This window comes from Condylura cristata, unplaced genomic scaffold, assembly GCF_000260355.1.
Source record: "Condylura cristata isolate star-nosed mole 26May11 unplaced genomic scaffold, ConCri1.0 scaffold00002, whole genome shotgun sequence".
In the NCBI taxonomy this organism is placed as follows: Eukaryota; Metazoa; Chordata; class Mammalia; order Eulipotyphla; family Talpidae; genus Condylura; species Condylura cristata.
Window position 1 is genome coordinate 55,693,925 of NW_004567103.1, and position 12,212 is coordinate 55,706,136.

At 37.7% G+C, this 12,212-nt stretch overlaps 1 protein-coding gene across 1 annotated transcript in view; it reads right to left on the minus strand.

Annotated features, from left to right (window-relative positions):
• The window catches only part of UPP2 (uridine phosphorylase 2), a 30,137-nt gene extending 18,160 nt beyond the window's left edge, over positions 1 to 11,977 (minus strand). Inside the window, exons 1-3 of the mRNA XM_004674877.1 lie at positions 11,916 to 11,977; positions 7,946 to 8,063; positions 2,153 to 2,311 (exon numbers count right to left, since the gene is read on the minus strand). Of these exons, the coding sequence (XP_004674934.1) occupies positions 2,153 to 2,311; positions 7,946 to 8,063; positions 11,916 to 11,977 (339 nt within the window). The remainder of the gene's footprint in view (positions 1 to 2,152; positions 2,312 to 7,945; positions 8,064 to 11,915) is intronic.
• Between the last annotated feature and the right edge of the window lie 235 nt (positions 11,978 to 12,212).

The window sequence follows — 12,212 nt, forward strand, 5'->3', positions numbered from 1 at the left end:
CAAGTTTGGAATCAGTGGCTATTTAATTCCTAACATTTTATAAGAGAGTCGAATGTTTTCTTCAGTGTACTCCACTTTCAGGCACAAAAACTTGTGAAAAGCACTGGATCATCTTGGCTGGCAGTTGATGTTAGCAATCAACCCTCTCATTAGCAAACCTGGGAGACTGGGGTAGCCATGAGTCTGTTATTTTCACCTGAGTCCTCTCTCTCTCAACACCAAGAATATTAAACTACAGAATGTTTAATTTTTGAGTTCCCCATTTCTAGATCCCACTGAACATGTCCTGACTTCCAAGTATGTTGTTAGTCTCCTGGAACCATCAATCAGACCTATATTAATGTGTATGTCCAAGATTAAGTCTGTGGGCATTGGCACTGCCTCTGCTACTAATGAGTAAACTCTAAATCTCATTTCCCTCCACTGTAAATTAAGGGGATAAAATATTATTTGATCTATTAAGTTTCTTCTAAATCAGATGTTTGATAGGTTTATGATTATCACTTACAGAACTTGGAGAGAAAATGATAAATGGGCTTTGTGTTTGTGCTGAAGCCTCTCTCTCTGTGTGTCACACACACATAACACACATCTTAGCAGCTACTGAAGAGGAGAATTTTCAAAGAAGGGGCCCCAGTTGCCTGGTGTGGCCCTTATCTAATTGGCTGACCTCTGAGTCTGATACGTACTGCAGCTCATTTTTCCTAATAGGATAGCAGGTCAGTCTACTGCTGCTTTTTTTTTTTTTTTGACATTTTTGAAATTTTACTGCTTGTTTATGATATTTCCACAACTTTCTGACTCTTACTTTTGTTCTTAACCATTTCCTGTAGGGGAAAAAAAAAAAGGACAAAGTGTTGCACTCTAAAAGTCAAGCAGAAGTCACTAAGACATAATTTGCCATGATATTATCTACCATGACAGACAATCTATCATTGTTTGTTAAATGAGTAAATAATGGATTCTCTCATTTGAAAGCAGATTTCAGACAGTATTGCCGCAAAGGGGTAATCAACTTAATTGCCCCCTTGGCATCACATTATTGACCTTTCTTGATCAGCCTGTAGTCATGATCTTCCATCCTTCCATCTCCAAGTATTATTGAGTCAGCAATGGACAGTGGCTGTTTGTGATGCAGGAGCCATTTGTAACTCCACCTCAAAATTGCTACAGCTTTCCACTAGATTTTTCCCCCTGCCCCCTGACATGCGTGTTGGTGCCCCTCATAAGAGCTGCAGCATCCAATCGATGCTCAGAGTGGTGGTTTCAGATATAGCTGCGTTAGCAAGGCAAATTGTGTGTACACTCATATACAATCTCAGAACTGTATGCCAACCTAAGTCCAAGAGGGGAATAGATAATGTGCTCCCTAAAATTGTAAGTCATTCTGGGCCCTCCCTGGTGGCGCAGTGGGTTAAAGCACAGCACTGAGAAGCTAAAGCCACTTCCGCATGAGTTCGATTCTCTCCTGCCCCAGAGGTGACCACATGGCACGGCAAGCTTCTCCTGACCCACCAGCTGCTCCCCTCAGCAGTGTACTTAGTCTATATGCCTGTTCTGCTCCCCACTCTGTCTCTGGTGAAGCCTCTCACCACCCCTGAGCCTCTGGCCTGTACCCCAATTCTGTATGCACAAATAAATCTTTAAAAAAAAATTGTAAGTCATTCTACTTTCATTTTTCTTAGGACGTTGTGTGTCCAGAGCTATTAAGATATTCTAAATACAGGGGAGCCATTCACAAGAGCTCCATGGAAGTGCATTAGCAGCTTTTCAGTGAGATTATTCTAGTGTTAAATGGCACTGCTTTGGCAATCTTGAAAATTAGACCCCGTGTTCCAAAAGCTCAACATTCCCAAAGCTGGGTAGGGGATAAGAAAGGAAATTACCTGAGGCTTAATCAGTTATAAACTAGAGAGAGAGGAGGTATGCTCTGAAGGTTTTTCCCTAACCTGAATAGCTAAGTGGTAACTAATAGCTAAAGTAATACCCAATGCCATGACCTGCCCCCATTTACCCATAATGAAAGTCTCATCTGGACACAATTTACTTGTGTAAGAATGCAAAGTTAGGGGATAAAGAACTTATATTCAGAAATTTCTACTTTTAACTTGAGCCAGTGAGGACTACCTAAAGTGCAACATTGAATACTTACACTGATGGAAAGCACTGGGCCAGTTTTGTACATAAAATATCTGTCTGTTCCAGCACAGATGTCCCTTATGTCCTCTCCACTTCCCTCCAGTCCAAGCTCCTCGTGCATAAACTGTGCAAATGCTTTCATTCTGTTGGGGCTGCCACCAACACACACGAACTATTAATAAAAATAAACAATTAGCTGCCATTGTAACTGGATAACAACCAAGGGTCAGCTTTCAACTCTAATGGTTTTATCTTGTTGCTCATTAATTTACTTAAGCTTATGTGTAGATGTTATGGGTTATGTTCAGAATTAAGTAATTTGCTTCATTAACTTGTAAATAAGGCAACCAGATATGAAGTTTGATGTACTTAATTAGTAAAGAAAGTGTTGATTTTATTCGAGCTGGTTTCCGGGTGTCTTTATTTAGAGTGAGCATCAACTAGAACCTTGTAGTGATATAGAAAGTCTATATTTGGGCATTGGCAGGCTTTAAATACTTACTATGTAAAGTCCAAGGACAAGAAATATACACATAATTTTAAAAAGGAGGCAACAAACTTTAGACATATGAACTTTAAATATATTTTCTGATTCTACTTCTCCAACCTAAGTTTTCATTGAAAAATATGCTATTTTAACTTGTGTTAAAGAAATCATCATCAAGCCTTTCCAACTTTACATTCAGAAGAAATTCTTGATGAATTAGCCTTATCACTAAGCATGGAAACCTAACTCTGGAGTTTCATCAATTCCAATGGCACTGCTTTGGCAATCTTGAAAATTAGACCCCGTGTTCCAAAAGCTCAACATTCCCAAAGCTGGGTAGGGGATAGACGAATGGAAATTAGTTTGGCTTTATTCATATTATTTCACTATGTCTGAAATGACAAAAAGTTGTAATCAACGGTATCCAATCTAAGAAAATATGGTCATGAAACTGGTAGTTGCAGGAGCAATAGCTGTATTAGGGTGTATCCTCCTCCAAGGTGGGAGACGTGGGTGCCAGAGTGAACATGGGAGCAGTCTACTAGCATTTGGATGAACAACAGCCACTGGTTGAGCACCAAAGGTCAAAAAGCGGTGGGGAGGATGCTCAGCAATGGATATCAGAGACATACACAGGCCATTGAAGGGTCTGAAACACAAAGCCGTTCAGAACCTAGGCTAAGCTAAAGAGCAGTGGTGAGGTGCAAGAGTCTGAAGGAGCTCCAGTACAAAGATAAGGCAACTTAGTAGCTACAGACCTGCCCTTTGATTTAGGTAAACCTGACTTTGCACCCTAACCTCATCACTACTTTTGAGCGTGTTTATTGTTTATGTGTTGTAGGATTTAATGCAAATGAAAATTGTTCAAGTCCAGAAAGGAAAAGGCAATTGATGGTGCTTTTCATGGGCAGGAGAGCTGGGATTCCCTCATGGGGATAAGGATTTTCTGTCTGAGGCAATACCTAACGGAGGTTGTAAAATAGGCATCTGATACAAAGATGATTTTCCATGGCCATGAAGTGGTCTGATTACATGATACATCCTGTCTCCATTTAGTATACATTTATCAGAGGTACACTCATCTCAATTGTGGATGTAATTATCCTTTTATCAAGGCCCTCTGCTTTTCTTCCACCCTCATTATTATCCTTTCTGTGCCTTCTTATGAGTTTCTCTGATAGGAAGTACAATTGGTTATGAACTGCAATGGAAGTTAGCCATAAAACCCAAATGGCAAACAGAATAAGACCATGATGGTCCAAGCTACATTTTTAAATTATTATTGATCATGAAAATTTTCCCTCTGTTAGTATGGCACATTAAGACTTGGCTCAAGATCTAAGTAAAGGAGGTCATTTTTGTTTTGTTTTTACAAAATACAGTAGTTTGAAAATAACTTCACTGTACGCTGCCAGTGAATGTAAATTGCAATGATTCAGATTGACCATAAAACCAAAACAGATGTTAGAATAGCTTGTGGTTTGAGTTCTTCTTTGAACTATAGATATTGCTGTAATCAACAGGAATTTCTGAATGTTTCTGGAGACATAAAAATGATATGTATAGGCAGAAGCATTTTAATTCTTGAAGATTTACTTCTAAATCAGACTTACTAAATAGCACTTTCTAGACACAATTTTCAGTCTGCCTGCTTTAATGAGAAGTAAAATATAACTGAAGACCACCAAGTAGCATTGACCTTAATGAATTTAACTGTGATTCATAACCCAAACAAAATTATCATTTATCCTTGTTTTATCAAAGAAGACAGAAATATGCTGGCAAGAGAAACATTGCAAAAAATATGTTAAGGACATTGACTAATGTCTGTCAGTAGGCACTCACTTCCAAATATGCCAAGCATCTTAAAAGACTTAACTTTGCTATGTTGTGTTAATCTGGTCCTGGCAGTTTATGTGTTTTATATGTTGACAAAGGAATATAAACACTTTTAAAACACATATTACAGAATCTTATAAGGTAATGTTTTTCCATATTACTTGCAGCTTTTAGGGAAAGATTGAAATGCACCGGTTAGTGATTTTATGAAAACATATTTGAATGTTGCCAGGAAACCATCCTACACCATCACGTGTTGTACTCTAAGGAAGATGGCAAAAGGAGGAAGCAATTTGGCACTTCCTGTTAATGAACATCAAAGATTTATTTTGTCTCTTCTTTCCCCTTCCTTTTCTTTTTCCTTCTGTCACTCCTTCCTTGGCCCTACCCTTCTTTCCTCTCTCTTACTCACCCTCCCTCTCTCCCTTCTTTCCTTCCTTCCCTTTCTCTCCCTCTGTCTCCTACCTTTTCTCTTCCTTTTCATCTCCTGCTCCCCCCTCCTCAGTAATCTCCTTTTTCTTCAACTCCCCTCCCAATTTTTGGACTATTCTGAATTACCATGATTCAAAGTCTCCAGCTAGTGCAATGAGTAAGAAAAGAAAAATCAAAACCACAATAAGATACCACCTCACTACTGTGAGACTAGCCTATATCAAAAAAAAATGGGAAAAAACAAATGTTGGTAAGATGTCCAGAAAAAGGAACTCATTCATCGTTGGTGGGAATGCAAGTTGGTAGGAAGTGAGTAGGAAAAAATGGTATGGAGCTTTCTTTTTCTTTTTTTTTTTTTTTAAGTCTAACAAGGCTTGATGTTTTTATTGCAGACAAACAGTAACACAATATACATGAAGTAAAACTTAATGTAACACAATATACATATTCATAAAACTAGTTCATTCTGTTTTAGTCTAGATTCTTTTTTTTTTCATTTTTTTATAATAGTTTATTTTTACATCATTTTGTGCATTTTCCCATCTCAGTTGTAATCCCCTTGGGCTTCCCATCACCAAATCACCCAAGTGTCATCACTATAGTCCAGTGCACTTCCCTCCCCCCACCGTTTTTGATCCCATTTCCCATTCCATCCCCATAAAATGTCTCTGGTATATCATTGTCATATTATTATTATTTTCTCCCCTGGCCTTTCATATTCCTGTTGTGAGTGAAACCATCTTGTATTTTTACTTTTCTTTTTGGCTTATTTCACTAAGCATGATGTTTTCCAGCTCCATCCATGTTGCTGCAAAAGGCATGTGTTTATTTTTTTGATTGCTGAGTAATATTCCATTGTGTATATGTACCACCTCTTTTTTCTTAAAGATTTATTTGTTTATGCTTACAGAACTGGGGAACAGGCCACAGGTGTGGTGGGTGAGAAGATTCGTCAGAGACAGAGTGGGGAGTAGAACAGGCAGATCTACTGAAATATACTGCTGAGGGGAGCAGCGAGCAGGTCAGAAGAGGTCTGCCATGACATGTGGGTCAGCCCCCTGGCAGGGGATTGAACTCATGCTGCGGTGACTTCTTCACAGAGCTTCATAATGCAGTGCTTTAACCCATTGTGCCACCAGGGAGAGCCTTGTACCACATCTTTTTAATCCAGTCATCTACTTTGGGCATTTGGGTTGTTTTCATGTCTTTCCAATTATAAATAAAACAGCAATAAACAGTGTTTATTTGCTTTTTGAATCAGTGTTTTCATGTCTTTTTCGGTAAATACCTAGGAGTGGGATTGCTGGGTCAGATGGAAGCTCCATTTTTAGCAGTTTGAGAAACCTCCAAACAGTTTTCCATAGTGATTGTTTGCATTCCAACCAGCAGTGCAGGAGAGTTCCTTTTTCTCCATCACCAACATTTGTTGTTGCTAGTTGTTTTGAGATGTGTCATTCTCACTGGTGTGAGGTGGTATCTCATTGTGGTTTTAATTTGCATCTGGTATGGAAATTTCTTTTTTTTTTTTAAGATTTGTTTATTTATGCATACAGAACTGGGGTACAAGCCAGAAGTGCAGGGGCGGTGATTCACCAGAGACAGAGTGGGGAGTTGAACAGGCAGATCTACAAAGTATACTGCTGAGGGGAGCAGTGGGCAGGTCAGAAGAGGTCTGCCACGCCATGTGGGTCACCTCCAGGGCTGGGGATCCACATCCCCTGGAAGTGCAGCTATGGCTAGCCTGCAGTGCTGTGTCCTAACCCAGGGCCACCAGAGAGGGCCCTGGTATGGAGATTTTTAAAGAAATTCCATGTGATCCAGCAATACCTCATTTAAGTATTTACAAAAAAAATATGAAAACTTCACAAAAAGACATATTTCTGTGTTCATAGCATCACTGTTCATAATTGCCAAGTCTTGTAAACATAAGTGTTCATAAAATTAATGGATAAAGAAATTGCAGAATAGGGGCTTCCCTAGTTACCTAGGGGTTTAGTCTTGGAGCTATCAACTACTATTACCTGGGTTCAATACCTAGCCAGGGAGTTAACCCACATATAGCATAGCAGACCTCTCCTGTCTCACTGCTCCTCCCTCAGTATTTCAGTCAATCTGCCTGTTCTGCTCCCCACTTTGTCTCTGGTAAATCCTCTCACTTCTGCCCTCTCTCTGTACCTCTGGCCTACACCCCAGCTCTTCTGCACAAAAATAAATAAAATATTTTAAAAAGAAATTGCAGAATATATACTCAATGGAATATATATCTATTTAAAAAGATGAAATAAAGCCTTTTATGACAAAATGGATAGATTGTGAGGCAATCATGCTAAGTGAAACAAGTTAGAAAGTTGGATGGTTTCACTTATCTATGAACTAGTAATGACCAAGTGACAAATAATAGCCAAATACAGCACAAACAAATCTTGGACTTAGTGAAAAAACTTCCTGATTATGAGAGGGGACATGGGGGTGCGGAGAGGAGGGAATGGAGAAAGAGGAAGAGGCCTTGGTATGGGGTGTTGGTGGAGGGTGAGCAGAATATGTTCACATATGGAGGAGTAAAAAACTATAACCCCAAAATTATAGTTTAAAATAACAAATAAATAAAGCAGAAGTACAATTATCTGGTTTTATGAACTATTTCTCATGAAATATTTCCTATGAAATAACAAAAATCTTAATATGAAATGTTAGCTCATAGTTAATTTCAGGCAATGGAACCATATAGCATTATTCATTTTGTGAGTTATTGTTGATTAATACCAATGAGCTGAATCATAAACTCTGAATACCTAGCAATATTATAAAGTGGTATTTACATCCAGGGACCAAAGCAGGCAAATATAGCGTTTGTGTTGATTTAGTTAGGGTCCTATGTAGGTAGAAGTGATTGTTTGGGATGTACAAACTATCTCTGAGGATGAGAGTTGCTGCAACTCCTGCTAAGACTGCTGATGCATATGATGTAAAGTTTATGTTGAGAAAATCAGAAGAAATGTAAGCAGAAGAAATATAATTGTTTTTCTTGAAGTTAGAAATTAGTTTTACCTTTACATCCCCAAACATTGCTGGTAGATTATGAGTTTTTGTTCCTAAATCCAAATGGTAGAGGATATCTTCATCCATAGAATCCAGGTAAGGATTTTTAACATAAACAAACCTGTTTCTGGGGGGAGAAATGAAATAAGATGTAGAGGAATTTAGAGAGAAAACACACAAAAGAGAGTGAATATCAATTAATATCTATGATTACTGCCAGCACAAACATTGGTCCAAACCTTCATTTAGTATTAAATAATTTGTCAACAAACAATATGGTATAATAATGTCACATATTTACTGGAAATTGGACATAGACCTGATAAATACATTATGTCACTAATCCTAAACCATCGTTCTATTAGGCAAGTAATAAATCTAATTTATTAATGAAACTAGTGCTTAAAGAAGTTAAGAAGCTTGTGAAAGATTATACTAGAAGTTACATAACAGTCATTTCTATCTGGTTCTGTCTAGCTCAAATTTTCATTTTCTTCTTTGCATGGGATATTATGTCACATAATTTACTAGTCTGGAGTCAAGTTGCCCATGTTTCATTACCAGTTCAACAAAATATTAATTGTATAAATGTGGGCAAATGAGGTTATCTTTGTTCTTTAGTTTCCTCATCTGTAAAAGGAAATAGTGAAAATAATAACTACTTTGCAAGATTTGCTTGTGGCCTGCATAAGGTTTGTGTGTAGACAGCTCCTGAGCAGTGAACGTAGAATGACTGTTGTTATACCTCCTAAGATGGAGAACCTGAAAGGTACCGGTTTGATGAGACTAGCAAGGAAAAGTAAGGGGTGGGAAAGAATGCCATGTGTTCATCAAAGCCAATGTCTCTTCCTCCTGAGCACATTGCTAACGATATTCATAGCTTCCCCTGCAGCAAGATAAGTCCATGAGACAGAGTTCTGGCAAATGGAATGTAAACATAAGTGGCACATTTATTTCCAGTCTCACTCATATCTCATTCTGATATTCCCTCTCTTTCTTTCACCTCCCCAACCCATCTTCTGCCAAATATAGGAGGTGGTAAAGTTAATAGAAGCCACTGGTAGAAGGCTCTGGATCTCTGAATGACTATGTGGAGGTAAATATTCTCCCTACCTATCTTTAGCCCATCAACTTGTTTAACAAGAAATCAATGATGTTAAACAGCCATTGCTGTTTTATTTATAATTATGTACTATTTTAAATTATTAGAGGTAAAAGTAATCTGCTCCACACCACAGTGAGTGGAGCCATCTTTGCCAAGATCAGGGACTTCTTTGTTCTACATTCTTTTCATTTCCCTCCAAATTCTTCAAAACATCTTCAAAAAATTCTGCATTTTCATGTATCTCCAATGATCCTTAACTTGACTGTGCATCAAAATCACCAGGGAGTTTTTCAAAGAGCACTTGTGCTAAGGTCTTAGTTAATATAAATTCTGAAAGCATTTTTTTAAGTCTTCCCAGAGGATCTGTTGTGTAAGCAAAATAGAGAACTCTGTTTAAGGCCTATTTCTACCCCTTCATTTTTTATGTATCATCTTCCTATCATTCCTCAAGTTGAAATTAAAATATCATCTTCTCCATCAAGGCTTTTCCAAGCATCTTCCCCCAACCCAACTGAAGTCCTGAAGCATTTACTTCACACTAACAAATGAGAGATAGCATTTCACAAGTTCATTTTCTCTCTTCCCAGAAAGATTGTGAATTCCCTCATGCAAGCTGTCGCTATATCTTTTTTTTTTAAATCCCTAAGTCTTAACAAAGTTTACTTGTTGAATTAAATTTAACTGTTCAGGAGGTAGAACTATATACTATATACTAATTTTCTTCTCAAAAGCATTAGGGTAACAGGTTCATTGGTGGATCATAGTTTGTTTCAAATATAAAACATTCCATGATGTTAATATACTTTAGTGTTTCAGAGAAAGCCTGAAGGCAAAAGGACATATACTTTCTTCTCTTGGTGAGAGGCAGAAGTGCAGTCAATAAACCAGCAACAGTACCTGGGTGACTGGTAGTGAATGCAGGTTCTCAGGCCCCATTCTAGATCTACTGAATCAAAATCTGCATTTTAACCAACTCTGTTAGTCCCATGCACATTAACGTTTAAGAAACTGCCATCCACATCCTCTTCCAACTTCTATAACACTTTCTGTTTGACTCTGCCAAACTGCTTTCACTATTTGGAGATTTTCCTTTGGATTCCTTACTGAATCTATGAATAATTATACTACAAAAGAGCCTCATTCATTTATTCCAATGACTCTAAACCCTAACTGCCTATTAGAATAATCTGAGATGCTTTAAAAAGTACTGATATCTAGGCCCTCCCTGGTGGCGTAGTGTGTTAAAGCACAGAACTAAGAAGCTAAAGCCACTTCAGCCTGAGTTTGATCCCCACCCAGGAGGTGATCCACATGGCAGGGCAGACCTCTCCTGACCTGCCTGCTGCTCCCCTCAGTAGTGTACTTCATCATCAGTCGGCCTGTTCTGCTCCCCACTCTGTCTCTGGTAAGTCCTCTCACTGTCCCTGCACATCTGGCCTGTACCCCAGTTCTGTATGCATAAATAAATAAATCTTTAAAAAAATAAAAAGTACTGATACCTACTCCCACTCCTAGAAATTCTGGTTCAATTAGTAATGGAGCTACGGTCCTTGGTAATTTTAGAATCATTGATCTCCTCCACTTTTTCAATTTTCAAGAAGAAATTCTCACACCAGCATTGCCATTAATTGCATTCTCTTTTATTAATTATAATACCCTTATGAATTAACTAGGCAGTATTTCTTAGTTTTCCTTGATGTCTTTCCCAAATTCTAATGATCCCATGGTTGGAAAGTTTAGGGTATGTCTGTGGAAGAATTTTTCAATCCCTTTGGGCCCATCAAGAAGCACTTTTAAGATGAACACTCTATCAATGACTAAAGGAAAAACTAGCCTGGGCTATTACCCAAGTTCAACCCTATATGAATCTGACTCTCAGAGTATATCAATCTTTGCAAAATCCATAATTTTAATTTAGTAGATTTGCATGTACCATTTCCTCAACTAATTTCTATCTTTTTTTCTAAAACATGGACCAGAGAATTGGGAACAAACTCTTTCAGCAAACCAGGACAAATTATCTAGCATGATCAGTATTAAATATTGGTAACCAAAGAGAAGTCTTAATGCTTACCTTCATCTTCACAATTTTTCCTTTTCTCTCCCTCCTTGGCTTCCCTGAAGAAATGAACATGGTAGGAGGCTACTTCTTTTTGGGAAGGGTGAGTGAAGCATTTTCTAAAACACTGATGTGATGGAAACTCTAAGCAAGACATCTCCTACAACTCTCAGCAAACCAGAGGGAACTCACAAAAATTCCTTAAGCCTCATGAAGATTTATGCTCCGTTATGTTTTGTGAACCTGGGGCAAGAATTGGAGCTAAATTTGCAGACAGCTCTGGCAGATTTATATCTACCCCTGAGATGAATAACTTAAGTCCTATTTTAGAAGTGAATTCTACATAAAGTCCATCACAGAGCACATGAAACCTCTTCATAATATCCTGCAACACAGTAAATCTCCCTTAGGCCCTGGGAGGCCCCTTTAATTATCTCAGATACAGTTTCTAGTATTGGAATTAAATGTTGAATTCCAGGCTGAACTTTCAATTTGTTCACTCATGCAGCTTTGTTAAATGTTTACAGGTTTTGTGACTTAATTTACCCTCATTTTTTTTCTTCTTAATTGAGATATAGTTGACATATTGCTCTCTTTCTTAAATCAACCAAATTTCCCCAAGAGCTAAGAAACAAAAATATTACTGGGAAGGAAATTTGCTTTGTTTTTATTTTGTTTTATTATGAGATGTAGTCCAACTATATCATCTCTAAGCTTAAGAAATTTATATAACTGTAGAGGTCTATCAAGTAAACATGGAATATAGAATCCAAAGAACATCTGATCAAAACAAATATAAAATCAAAATTACTCACCCAGCATGTGTATTCCTGTCAGATCTCATGGGTTTATTGGAAGCAGGTAAAATTGAGGCCATACTTTATACTGTTGATAGTCACTCTTAAATTTATATCAGGAAAAAATTACTGTGATTTGCTATTAAATTATAACTCTAGAGATCTAATCTTAGTAGTTCAGCTCTAACTTAGAATGACACTGTTCCTTAACACATGTTTTCTTCTGAAATTTCTGATTAAACTTTTCTCTTAGTATTCTATACTACCTTCTTAGTCCAAAAATATCCCTGATATGGCCTTTGATATGACAGCCCA